Source organism: Nothobranchius furzeri, chromosome 19, assembly GCF_043380555.1.
Source record: "Nothobranchius furzeri strain GRZ-AD chromosome 19, NfurGRZ-RIMD1, whole genome shotgun sequence".
Lineage (NCBI taxonomy): Eukaryota > Metazoa > Chordata > Actinopteri > Cyprinodontiformes > Nothobranchiidae > Nothobranchius > Nothobranchius furzeri.
In genome coordinates this window covers 12974712-12989054 of record NC_091759.1, presented here as the reverse complement: position 1 = coordinate 12989054, position 14343 = coordinate 12974712, and the positions used below count along the sequence as shown (strand labels likewise).

General features: G+C 42.3%; 1 protein-coding gene across 2 annotated transcripts in view; it reads right to left on the bottom strand.

Annotated features, from left to right (window-relative positions):
* Window positions 1–2348: 2348 nt before the first annotated feature.
* shisa7b (shisa family member 7) overlaps window positions 2349–14343 on the bottom strand; it is a 72025-nt gene continuing 60030 nt past the window's right edge. For both annotated transcript variants that reach the window (XM_054744983.2, XM_054744984.2), the window contains 2 exons: window positions 9279–9660; window positions 2349–7728 (listed from right to left, as the gene is read on the bottom strand). In XM_054744983.2, the coding sequence (XP_054600958.2) occupies window positions 7272–7728; window positions 9279–9660 (839 nt within the window). In that variant the 3' untranslated portion in view covers window positions 2349–7271. The remainder of the gene's footprint in view (window positions 7729–9278; window positions 9661–14343) is intronic.

Here is a 14343-nt window from a genome sequence, read left to right as displayed (position 1 = left end):
AAATAAATAAAGTAGAAGTACAGGACTATAATGGGCCATTTCCATCTGTATCGGGTCGGCCCGGGCCGGGTAGCCCCAGTCGGCCCCAGCCTGGCCCGGTTGATTCCACACATCCTTGCATTAAGCCCATGTGGGATGATTCTACCCACCAATCAGAGGCTTGCTCTAATGGAAGGTGTGAATTTGCTGTCAGCAGTGGGTGTGTTGGCCCTGGTCGGCCTGAAGCAGACCCCCTCGAGAAGAGGGCTGAGAATGAGCCTTGGTTGGCCCGGAAAAATACCAGGCCACCCAGATATGTAAACAACCTACGCGACCCGGCCCGGGCCGACCCGATACAGATGGGAATGGCCCATAAGAACACGTGTGTTACCATCATCAATAACCTGGACTGGAGACCCCACATGAAAGCTGTACATACTAGAAGATAATGTGTAGACTCTTGATTGCAGAAGCTATGTTATCTATTCAGTGTGTGCAGCAAGATGTCGGAGCTCTTTGATTGGGTTTTAAAAAGGAAATCTGTCAGGATCTGCTCATTCTCACTCTGAGGTGTGGTCCTGTCTCGCCTCTTTAACTCACTTAGCCCCGTGTTATCCTACCTGATTCCCGATTACCCTCATGTGTTTAAACCCTTTGGGCTTGTCTTTGTCAGAGCCTTGTCTTGTCTTTCTGCTGCATCATCCTACCTGCCATTATTCAATTATTTTACCTGCTGGTCTGCTTCCTGTTACTGCTCCTGCATTTGGATCCGACTGCAACCAACACGACAGAAGGATCTGACCAGACTGGACCCAGCAGGGATCTCCTGCCATCCTTCAGGAGGAGCATTTCTTTTTTTTTTTTGTCCATGGTAGCAGGGAGACCAAGGAGATTTTGAGTTCCAAACAATCCTCACCATTGTTGGCACTAGCCACATTCAGGACAAGCCAGACAGATCGGTCAGGAATGAAAACGTTTCCAAAGGACATCAAGCTAAAGAAATTAAAAGCACTGATATGACTGAAACATTTACGGTTAACCCTGCCGGCCAAATGAGAGTCCAAACTGTGATGGAAAGGCTCTCCTGAAATTGCAGAACCATTCTGGTCCATACCAGTCAACAATGACCTGACTCATCACATGCAAACTGTGTAATGCAGCTCTTCATTTTTATGGTAAGAATTAGGGATGCAACAATATCACTTTTTATGCCGTTATTTGGATCTGAGTACTCACCAATACCGATTACGATACTTCTACCACATAAAAAAATGCAATGAATTGGAATACAGGTTTTATTTTCTTCTCTGCTTTCAACAGGAAAAGACTGTGAGGTAGATAAAAAATAAAACATGTTAATAGAAATGATCACAAAACTAAAATATTAGGTGAACAAAAATGACAAGTTACAGTGAAGCCACTTTCAGGCAACTGCACTGGTATCGGCTAACTTTTACCGGTGGTATCGGTGCATCCTTAGTTAGGAGGGAGCTATTTGTTTGGCCATCTTTCTCCAGCTAGTAGTGATGGGAATTACGGCTCTTTTTAGAGAGCCGGTTCTTTTGGCTCAGCTCACCAAAAAGAGCCGGCTCTTTCGGCTCTCAAGTGACTCCTCAGATTTTCTGTTGCGTAGAGTACATTTATAACCAAAATAATGCAAAACTATATGTAAAATGATTTACTAATGTAAAAAAAATGCTATATATCAAATATTTATCATTTCTATGGGTTTAATAACTGAACACTTTCAGAAATCTCCACTTTCCGACTGCTGGCGCTCATTTTCTCACCATCTTTGTCGCACTCTCCTCTCTCTCGCTCGCATTTTTCCTCCTCCTCATTCCCTCTTGTCTCCCTCCTCCCACATGTGCTCTGCTGTGTGTCTGAGTCTGATCCTCCCTCTTCCCCACCCCTACTGCTCTGTGTGTGGACAGTCTGGACACGCAGTTACACATGTTGACTAATCGCCTGTAGCTTTCACCAAAGCAAAAGGGGAGGGGGGAGGGGAGGGGACGGCTCCCAATGACGAGCCGGCTCCCGTCGTTCACTTCAAAGAGCCGGCTCTTAGAGCTGGCTCGTTCACGACCGACACATCACTACCAGCTAGAACGGAAGTTACATTTAACCCAGAGTTAACCTTAAAACCTGATGGATTCTAATTTAGTTTCTCATATTATTTTTCAGGCCCATCTGGTCTATCTGCGAGTGGGCAATCACATTCCTAAAACCTTTTGGAAAATTTTCAAATAAAAATAACAGATTAAAAGTTCAATGAAGTCTCAAAAACACTTTACAACAGTGAAATGTGTAAAATCTTCATTTTCAGCAAATAAAATCTGTAGCCACTGAATCACAACAGACAAACTTGATTAATCGGCATTTTTTTTTATTATCGTTTAAACAGTATGGTTTCTACAAATGCAAGAATTGATCACCAATAACAAAAGAGTTGCACATCTGTGAGACCTTTGTTGGGATATTCTTGGAAATAGACATATAAGGGAATGTTATAAATACTTTATCATACAGTTTGAGGTATGCAGAGTAGCTTTGAGAGTACAAATATGCCCATACCTTCCCCCTGTGGTTAACACACTCACACATAAATACAGGCACACGGTTTCATCGGGGGAAGCAATTAACATGGATCACAACAACAGTAAAAGATCTCTAAAGGTGTGAAGAGAAATGAGGGAGACATCAAAAATACACCTCAACTTTGTCATTTACTGTACTTCTCTACACTCTATTTATTGGCTTCGGCTCTTTAAACTAGCCAAAGCCAAGCCCTAACAGATTTCCTCCTCTTTAGTAACACCTGCTGTCACTTAAAACAACACATGTAACCCTTCATCTGCAAGTATGCAGCCATATATTTACTTTTTACACTTCTGTGCCCTTTTAAAATCTGTCAAAACTGAGCACAAAGAAAGAAGCTGCTTTAAAACTAAATCTGTCAAAACAACAGAGACACAAGCCCATGAAACATGCAATAAAATAACAGCTGTTTCATTTTTCCTCTAATACCAACATCTTGACACAATAAAAGCCTGTAATAGTTTGCTTTTTTAAATGTTTAAGAAGTCTTTGATTTGGTGAGTACAGCTGTCGATGAGAAAAGCTGCGAACGATTAGTGTCCCTCGCATGGACGTAATTTTCACTTTAGAAGTGGGGGGGACACGGGGGGGGGGGTGTCTTTACAGTATGCTCTAATGGGAAATGGGCTTCAACACAAACGTTGTTTTCCACTTGGTCCTAGAGCGCAACCAGTGTCAATTCAATATAGTGTAATATTGTTTTTGGATGGTGAAAAGTGCAGGGGTCAAAACTTGACTTTGGAAAAAGTGGGGGGGGTGCATGCCCCCCCCCCCCCCCCCCCCAAAAAAAAAAATTACGTCCATGGTCCCTCAGGTTTTTAAAAATTATATTCCAGGCTGACTTGAACAAATAAAAATAGCAGTTTGAGTTTAAAGTCATCTGTATGTGCAGAAAACTGAATTCACTTTTTCTTAAAATGGAAATTAGCTTGCTATGATGAAAAAGACACACATGTAGAACATGTACGTTTAGAAACTTGCACGCTGTGACATCATGAGTCAGCACCATGACACCACTAACATCGACTTCTGACATCCACACGCGGTCCGTCTTTTATGATTGCATCAGCTCGTTTTATTCTCGAGAATTAAAAGGTTTTGCTTTTCTTTTTGGAAGGCGGAAAGGAAATAAAAGATAAGAAAATATTCCAAGAATATTCATGAAAAATCACAGATTTAAAGACTTAAAACAAAATTAAAAGATTAGGGAAGAATTAAAACACTGCACATGACTGGCAGGAAGCTTTCCTCTTTAACCAATCACGTCGGTCTGAATCGAAGCATAACTCGATAAAGCCCCACGAAGGCTAAGTCCGGCAGGTCCATCTCACCATCAGAGAAAAATGAAAAGAAAGTTACAGTAATGACATCACCACTGTCAGCTCATCCCCCCACAACAATATTCAACGAAACAGTGCTTTGACACGTAGCACAAAGGTTTGTTTGCTTTGCGTCAATTCTCAGTGGAAATAAGCACAAGCATGCCCACAGACAGAGAAAAGAAATGACGAAGATAAGTGGACATTGTTCATAGCACGGACACAGAAAGATAAACTGGTTTAGCCCTTGGTGTGAAGTGCCCCCCCCCCCCACCCCTCCCAAACACACACACGCACGCACAACCTCGTCCACTTCCCCTTCCTTTCATACCAGGTGAGCAGCTGAACTTGCAGGTAGAGTGCGGCGTCATCGACATACAGGAGGCTTTGTTCAGTGCCAGCAAAAAAGAAGCCCTCGATTCTACAAACTCCAGATGAAAAGTTGGAAAACGTTGCAGCGAGATGTTTGTTCACAGATCAGTTCTCAATGAGGTCAAATTCAAAGCTTTCTCAATTATTATGTTTTCATAGATGACATATACTCACTAGAATCCACTGTACAAGGCTTAAAGTTAGCAAAATATAGAAGTATTTATACTATATACTGAATGTTACTTCAAAGGCTCAGTCACACCAGAAACAAAGGACTGCAGTCAAATATCTTCCAAAAATTGTTGGATTTAGAAATTTTTGAGGGGAAGAGAAACAACTAAAATTCCAACATTAGTTCATTATCACAGACTGTTATCACAGATTTTGATGAAACTCTCAAAAAGTCTGAACTAGAAATTACAATTAAAAAATGCTTTTAGAGTTGATCAGTCTTATTCAAGATGGCTGCCGCAGTTAATCAACATTAGCAAACAAACAAATAAATGGCTATAACATGGTGTGTTTTATAGATATTGAGCTATAATTAGGTGTTTTTGTAATTAAGAGTCATCCACAACATGTTTTTGAAGCAATACACATTGTGTAAAAACTGTGAAAACCATGGAAAGCTCCATCAGTGGCAGCCTGAGACATCTGAGATGTAAATCAGATTTCTACTGTAGATCATTCATTCCCACTGCAGTGAGAGTGTATAACTCCTCAGTTTAACTGGTAATGGCATTATTCTGTTACACACTAACATCAGTGCAATGCAATATTCAGAATGAGTTCAATACTTGCGCAATTCTGGGTGCACATTAGTATGTTTGTGCCCCTGACCCTGGCTTTCCACTGGCCATGAAAGCGGTCGCGTAACGTAATAGAGGCGTTCAGCCCGTGAGCTCGTTCCCAACCGGGAGCAATTCTGACGCGAAACGGGAGCAAAAGCGTTCCACACACTGATCCCGTCACATCACGTAATCATAGGAGAACTGAAACAACACACGTGATTTCAGACGTCCACACACAATAATAAACAAAAAGAAAGACAGCTGCATGCATGAAAAAATGTCTGTGGGTTATTTTCTGTTCTGTTTACATCGTTTCCATAAGTTCACAGGAAACGACTTACTGCACGTGACATTTATTTTGAAAGTTTTCGGATGTTCTACACCGCCTTTGTGTTTGACTTCCTGTCTGACTCGATCTTAACTGCGGAGGTTGACGTGTTTGGGAAGCGTAGCGCGTCAAAAAGACTTGGAGCGTAATGACAGCATGCCCTCGCTGTTGGGGAGCGCGCATAACGTCACACTTAGCTGCCGGTGGAAAGGAACTCATCCACTATAACTGCGGCTAAATGCCGCGTAGTACGTTTTGCGGCAGTTTCGCGACACTTTGACGTGCAGTGGAAAGCCGGAGTCATGCTGCATAAATTTGGAAACACAAGTTTCCATTTTATTGGTTGAAAGTTACAATAATAACTTCCTGCCCACATGTACTTTTGTTATTATTTCTCTTCATCCTTTTCTCTAAGTGTATGTGCTGCTTTAACGAGTGACTCTTCCACCTGTAGTATTATTAAGTATATTATATTCTTCTATGAACCACTGAATGGATTTTAATGAAAGTCTTCACTGGATTTAGATCTATAGTTGTTTATCCTTAAGCATGAACCCCATTCAGAATGGTTGCCACCGCTAACCAACATTATCGAACACATAAACGGTAAAATTTCAGTGAATTTGACTGAGCTGAAACTATCCTGCAACACCAAGGGCGATTGCACATAACAATCATTTCAAAATTTTACCAATATAGCAAAAAAAATAAAAATAAAAAATTAAATGACATATTTGGCATGAAACCCAGTTAGTAATATGCATATGCAAACACTGGGTCTTTAAAAAATGTGTTCTGTTTACATTTTGGGGCTTTTACACCGATTCCCCTCGATTCACAGACCAGTGAACACTGGCACTTTTGTAACCCTGTTGTATAGATAGATGGCAGCACATGCTGTTCCCACGATGACAAATATAAACAGTACAAGTCTCATAATCTGTGATTAGCTTCCTACAGCTTGAAGGACATTGAAGCTTAACTAAATATTTTTTAATTAAGCCTAATTTTTTTAAATTTTATTATGAAATGCTGGTGTGACTGAGCCATTTTGATAGGCATATAATTCAAAAAGGTCTTCTTTTATTAATTAATCTTTAATTTGTTTACTTATCCTTAAGTTAATGATGCTATAAAGTCATTAATGACAATTAACAGCACTTGGCTGGAGTGTTTTAGCAGTTTTTGACTTCGATAATCGAATCACAACTACAAAAATCAATGACTGGCCGAACACAGCCTTTGAGTTACAAACTACCTGGGCTAAGGATAAATATGTTTTCAACTAGGTACACACAAAATCCTACAGGGCTCAGTTATGTTAATATCATCAAGTTAAATTCATACAAAAGTTACTTGTTTGGTTTTAAATATCTTTATACAACAAGCAAAGCTGTCGATCTCTGCCTCGAGGCTCTTCATCATCCGCAGTGGATTCAAAGACAGATGAATTTTCTGTCAGAGCACTCAAGGACTCAAAGGACAATGTCATAAAACTCAAGGACAATTCAACAACTCAGCAGAAATCCTTCAATAAAAGTCACAGCCAATACCTAGCAGCTTCTGAGCTGCATTTTTTGCTCTTTTTTCAAGAGGGAATTTTTCTTCCCGTTACAAAGAATGGCTGAATATTCTCTTTTTTAATACATAAAGTGACGCGAAGGGAATCAATTGGCTTTACTCACTATGAAATGAATGTCATTCACAATGTTTGTTTTTGTAGTTTTTTAAAGGGGGAACAGCCAGCTGGGACTAAAACTCTCCCTCATTTTTTTTATTTTCCTTGTCATCTCTTCACTTTATTCTCCAACTAACTGCTTTCCTGTTTTCAGCTTCTTTACAACCTTTGCCTTCACCAGTCCTGTAGCTCTTTTCGTCTTCCACTCACACCGTCACCTCATTCTTACTCCCAGTTCGCAGGCCCTGCCCTCCTCCTCCTCCAGGGATGAAGTGCAGCTGTTCAATGGTGTTTTGCCGTTTGGTGGCGAACGCCATCCGCCGGGCATTGGGATGACCTCCCGTTGTCCCCACTCCGCCTCCGCTGTGGCCCCCGTGAGAGTCCCAGCCACTGTGAATCCCCATCCCGGGCACGGCTGCGGAGCTGCGCTCGTGCTCGTGGCCTGACGTTGGGTGGGAGTTCATCTTGATCATGTGATGGCGGTCCATGGAAGGTGTGACGCAGATGTTCTGCTGCGACTGGGCCTTCTGGTGGTGGCTGAGGCGGCCCATGGTAGGGAACATCCCACTTCCTGCTCCCCTGTCAGCTGCTGCCACAGGCATACCCATCATCATCAGCCGGTCATCCAAACGGTCTGGTGAGACCAAGAGTCGCTCATGGGACCTGGAACCCCAGGTTGTTAATAAATAAGAGAAGAAGCGGCAAAGTGAAAACAGCTCACTGACTGAATCCATTACAAAGAATTTATAAGTAAATATTTTAATAAATTAACAGAATTTTGACCAGTGTTGCGGTCATTCTAGGGATGCACCGATGGATCGGCATTTGATCGTAATCGGCCGATAGCGCCCCTATCGGTTTTGATCGGAGTTTTCAAAATAGATCAAAGCAGACCGATCAGGTAGGGTTGTCTCGGTAACCAGTGTAGCGGTAAACCCCGGTAAAAAAAAAGTTGAAAATAATAATAACTGTCTTGTTTTTTAAAAAACTATATTATCTCGGTGGGTTTACCGTGGCTGCGGTGTAGGCGCGGTGACCCTTACCAGCCACCATATCATCTGCTGAAGTTGCCGGCGGCACATGCACACTTTGTTGTTTACAACCAAAACTTTCTTGAAGCTAAAGCTGAAATAATGGCCAAAGGAGGAGACGGCAGCGCTCAGGAGGACATTTTTTATCCCTCAAAGAAGACAAAGTGGGAAGTACGGGCATCTTTTGGATATTTGAAGAATGCCGAGGGAGTTTATAGAAGACGGACTGCTATCCTGTTTGCAGCACGTGCAGAAAAAGAGTCTGTGAAAGGCAGCAACGCTTCAAATCTCATGACACATCTGATGACCATCACCCACAACTCTACAGTCAACGCAAGGCAAGCTAACGTTAGCGTTTTAGCTAAAATGCGTGATCCGAGGATTTGGGTTGAGGGAGAATGCAACGAGTCGCTATATAAAGCAGCCGCAGTGCCGCTACCTGCATATAAACCGTGTCGCGGACACCGCCATGTTGAAATGACGCTATGCATTACGGGGCTCCCAGGGGCAGATAAGAGTTGGTCTCTCTCTGAGAATAATTATGAATTTAACAATTATTACTGCCTGATGACATTTTCCCACATCTGCAAAGCTCACTGGAAGGACACAAACCGAGGACAATATTTTCCTGATATAGGGTTTATTACTCAAGTAAGGGTAAAAAAGTATCTGATTAGAAGGCTACTTGAGTACTGAGTATCATCTGATCTAATATTTTTTAAATGATGACATCAAACAGACATAAAATAAGAAGTTATGGGCAAATATTGGTATTTTAAAGACTAAAGGAGAAAAATGTAAACAAATAAACAACATAATTACAAAATAACACATTTTAGGGCAAAATTTAGACACAAACTGAGGACAATATTTCCTGACATACAGGGTTTATTGTGTGAAAATGTAGCACGTTTAAAAAAATACCGCGATAATACCGAAAACCGTGGTAATTTTGGTCACAATAACCGCGAGGTTAAATTTTCACAACGTGACAACCCTAATACAGACCATTTTAGATTAGGTTACATTTCCTTTATTCCCAGATTATGTAGTTTGTAGCACTCATTATAATGTTGTAGAAAATTTCTGGCCAATCCACGTGATCGGTATCGGTGATCAGCATCAAAAAACCTGATCGATGCATCCCTAGGTCATTCACAGAGGTCTCTTTTCTGAACTCACCTGCGGAGCGTCTGCGATGTGGAGCTCCTGCTGGTACTCATCATGGCTTTGTAGTACTGGTGCTGCTGGTTTTTGGACAGGCGGGACAGGGTGTTACCCTCCCCGAGCGCCAGCAGCTGGTCCTGGGAGCGGACGCGACGAGGCGGTCTATCGAAGGTGGAGCTGGTGTACGGGGTCTGGGAGGGCAGAGGGTATGGGTTTGGAGTAGAAGCAGGGATGTGGAGATGCGGTCGAGAGCCATGGAGAGGCAACGTGCCCCTCGATCCCAACGTGTAGTCGCCCGCCCAGGGCAGGTGGTGCTGCGAGGAGTGGAAGGAAGGTGGCGCATTGTTGGAGCGACGTTTGGAAGAGTAGTACCCCGAGTACTCATCAAGTTCTTTCTCTGAGTCATGAAAAAAGAGAAAATATGCAACATGTCAACAGGGCTACATGTAACACGTGAAGTTTGATGTGCAAAATGTTGATGCAAGGGGAAAAAATATTTTTGCATCAAGTAAGTGTAAAAAAATGTATATTCCCAACCAACAGAGGCAAGAAAAGCAAATGCCTGGAACGAATAAAGTGAGTATTATGAATAAAAGCAGAAGTTTTGAAAAAATGTCAGAAAGCGAAGAATAAACTCAAAAAGAAAAACGCCTCATTAACTCCAGGTCAGGGGCGGCGTTAGGCCCGGCTACTTGGGCTGAAGCCCCGGATCTAAACCGCAGAAGTAACATGCAGTACCAAAGTCCAACAGAGAGGGAGCAGCTAGCAGTAGTTTGTATACAGCCTGCCTGAACCTCCACCATTGAAGAAGAAGCCCTTCAGCAGCCGGCTTCTTCTACACTCTCTGCCTGAAACGCATGAGTGAAGATGGACATAAGGACGTTTTTTAGACAAAAAGTACAACGACAGAACCCCAGCTTTGATGAGACTGGTGCTGACTCAGGTTTGTGAGTCTTATTTGAAAATATTTGTTGTGCTGCTGGTTTGCCTAAAGTTAGCTTATCAGGTAAAGTTGATGGAGAAAGAAAGGGAATATTTACTATCATCTCACACTAAACACTAACAGGAACAATATTCTGCCCTGAATATGCTTCATATGTAGCTTCAGATTAAAAATTATGTGGTACAAGACATATATGATGTTGACTAGTGTGTGTCACGTGTGTGTGTGTGCGCGCGCGCGTGTGTGTGTGTTAAGCCCCGGATCTTCTTCAGTCCTAAATCCGCCCCTGCTCCAGGGCAGGTTTATTAAAAGAAAGCAGAGAAAACAAAAAAAGATAGAAGCTGGATAAGAAGATATGAGAGAACAGAAAAAAGTTAAACAGAGGACAAAGTGATGAAGAGGAAGACTGAAAAGGTGAGATTCATTAATAGGAAGACACCGTATTTCTGTGCTTTCTGCTCCAAAGCCTGAGACCGCTTTAATCTTCTAAGCATTTCCATGGAAGCAGCTCCCCAAGAGCCAATTTAAACGTGACCTTTACCCAGCTATCACGCTACCTCTTCCTCCCCTACTGTCCTTTGTTTTCTCAGGTCTCATTTTGTTTGTTCTTCCGTCTCTCCTACATCCTCTCCTCATCATTCCACTTTTCACTGGCTATTAAGGTTTTTCTGTTCTGCTTCTCTTTCCCTTTCTGTGTCTCGTGTCCTCACCCTGTCGTCCCTCACCCTCTCATGCCTCGCTCTGTTTACTCCCCTCCGGTAAGGCCAAATTATCTCGAGGTTTCTCCCTGCCTGCTGGCTGCAGACAAAGAAGCCTTTATCAATGGCATTTCTGCAGGGAATCGCATCAAAAGTAGCAGGTTTCATACAATGGACGTTGAGAGGCCGTATTATTTTTCTCTATTGTTGCACTGACGACGTTTTACTCTGGTTTTGAAGGAGTGATCCACCAAAGCCAATTGAAAGAATAAAAATACACCTTTTAACATATAAAAAGGTGCTTTATTAAGTACAATCTGTTTGGAATGAGAGAAAAGGGATAAACCAGTATGCACAGACTGCACTCACCAGTTATTCTGACATGCATGTTTTAGGACCGTGCAAGAAACAGGAGCACTCAGGGTGACCCTGTTAATGCCTTATCTTATAAGTCCGTGCAAAATGGTCCAAGCTGAGAGTAGAATCTGTGACCTTCATGATGTGAGGCCACTGATAACTGCTCCACCGTTTATCCCAAGGTTTCAAAAGAATCCTGTAACATAGCCTGTAGTGAATATACGTATATGAGGCCAAAGGGGAAAGAAAAACTATGAAACAGGGCAGCCTGCTAAAAAACATTCATTTGGAAATGAGTACCACTATCATAACTTCCAGGTAATTTTACTGGAACATCTGGATAAATGTATCGAACCTTCATGGAATGTACGTGTTCATGTTTATTCATTTAGCAGACGCTTTTGTCCAAAGCGACTTACAATTTATAACCTATAGGGTACGTTGTGATCTGTGGGGGAAACCGGAGTACCCGGAGGAAACCCACGCATGCATGGGGAGAACACGCAACTCCACGCAGAAAGGCCACAGCCGAGCCAAGTTTCGAACCTGCAACCTTCGTGCTGCGAGGCAACAGTGCTAACCACTGCACCACCATGCAGTCCTGTGTCTCGACTTCATTGGGCTGGCCCGAAAGGGCCACTTTCCAGGCCAAATTGAGTACCTTAATGGAGGTATGTACTCCAAAACGGCGTGGTACAGTCGCTGGGTGGGACTTATGCCTAACTCATGCTGATTGGTTGTAAATCAGTAGAAAATGACATCGGCAGATGTCGCCAAACAACCGGTGTTTGTAAAATTGGAACAGTTGCTGGTGAAGCAGAAAGGAAGGAAAGGATAAAGGATGTTGCCATTTATAATTTCCCAATGCTGAAAAATGCAGTGGAAATCCTCACAAAATCTCACAGCTATGTGGTCTCAGAGCGCAGTAAAAACGGCGCTTCTTCTGGTCATTGAACGCAGATTTTCCATCACACAGCCGCTCTCCTCGCTCACCTGAATTGATTAAGTTCCGGTCCGGAAATAAACTTTTAATGGGATTAATGTCTGTGGACGCCTTTTGTTGATTAGTTGACAAAATGGTTGCAATATGCTGACATCTTCGCAAAGTCCCAAAATGGATGATTTTGTAAGGAGATAAAACGGCTGAGAGGACCAAACCTGCATATTTTTCCTTTCACCTTCCACCCTACAAAACATTTCCTGTAACTACTACAGTGGAAACACGTCTCGTATTGCTACTTTTTAACCACCCTATGAAATGGATCTCTAAGTTTAACAATCTTTCTCAATTAACACTTCTAATATATAAAAGACCCCAATGGAAACGGGTTAAGAGCCAGACAAAACTTGAACAATCTGCTCCTGTTGTTACAAACTGAAGCTGGGATGCTAGATGCTGCCATTTTTGGAACCAGAGTCTACGCATAATCACACAGGCTGCACACAATGAGTTTTTTTGAAGGCTAAGTTAACTGAGAAACTATTTTTATTTATTCTTTTGAAATGAGATCGTCACTCTTGCCCATTTTGGCTTGCTCCAGGAAAGACTGGGCGTGTTTCTGCTAGTAGAAGCTAACCGTTAGCATTAGCAACTCCACCACACAGCAGAACTCCTTCAGGCATGTTTAATTGTGGAGATAAAACATCAACGGTGCAGAGCACACCGAGTCAGTGGCTGAGTCTTGCTTCTGTTAGCCAATCAGAAAGAAGACTTTCCAAATATCAGGAAATAAGACTCCAAATCTGAGCATGTGTCCGAATCCACGGGAAGGATGCTTGTAAGAGCGCATTTTGAGGTAGATGACGTCACAGCGCAGCGACGAGTACTGTCCGAATTCCAAGAATACTCATTCTCTCGTCCTCAAATGCGTCCTCGCTCCGCCCACATTTCGAGGACGGGTCTGTTGTATCCTCACAGAACAAGGCTATCCCAGCATGCTTTGCGTGCCGGCTGTGGATTTTCAACAGGAAGAGAAAATGGGGAGAGCTACAAAGTTTTAAACCTAAGTTTGTTAAAAACTAGCCGTAGAAAACTAAAAAGCTTAAAGCGGTTCTGTTTACAGACATTTTTCATTTGTATATTTGTTTTTTAAATTACATTTTAGGCAGAAATAAGCCAGAACGAGTTTGTATCGCCGATCCCCGTAGTTAGTCCCGTGTGTGTGTGTGTGTGTGTGTATGTGTGTGTGTGTGTGTGTGTGTGTGTGTGTGTGTGTGTGTGTGTGTGTGTGTGTGTAGCAAATTAAACTTGTCATTTGTTTTAGGGACAACAGAGCGTTTTTATTAAGCTTAGAGGTTAAGAGTGAAGCTGTCTGCACATGAGTACAGTAGTTCTTCTGTGTTCTGCTGTGAAAATTCAATTCAATTCAATTCAAAAATACTTTATTAATCCCAGAGGGAAATTGATTGCTGTAGTAGCTCAGAATAATAATAATAATAATCAAGTCATCAAAGAGTTGTTGTATATCACAATGGCTGTTGGCAGGAAGGATCTCCAGTAGCGGTCAGTGTTGCAGACAAACTGAAGAAGCCTCTGACTGAAGACACTCTTCCATTGTCGGACAGTCTTGTGAAGAGAATGCTCAGGGTTGTCCATCATTTTCTTGATTCTCTGGAGAATCCTTCTTTGCATTATCTCCTCCAGCGGGTCCGAAACTGCCGAAACTCTGGCTGAGTCCTTGAAAGGGCTTGGAGTTCCCCCATCTTGTTGGCCAGTGATCTCACATTGCCCATTATGATCGATGGAAGAGATGGTTTGAATTTCCTCTTTCTCTGTCTCCGTTTTGCTCCCGCTCTGCACCCACGCTTCTTGCGTTTTAGCTCATTTGGGATTTGTGGCTTCAGTTGAGGTATTATTTCATCCTTCCCAATGTTAATCAGCTGCTCCCGATTGTAAACCAGCTTGTTGTCATGGTTACGCATCATAACAAATGCTCAAAAAGTGAACAAAGCTAAAAAAAAAATAGCAGGAAAAATCCTCCAAGCTTCACAGCACCAGAAACAGAAAAGTAAAGTGTCCAAAAAAATACAGTTTTTCTTGAGAAACTAGAAGTAAAAATGCCCAAGAAAAGGCAAAACTTAT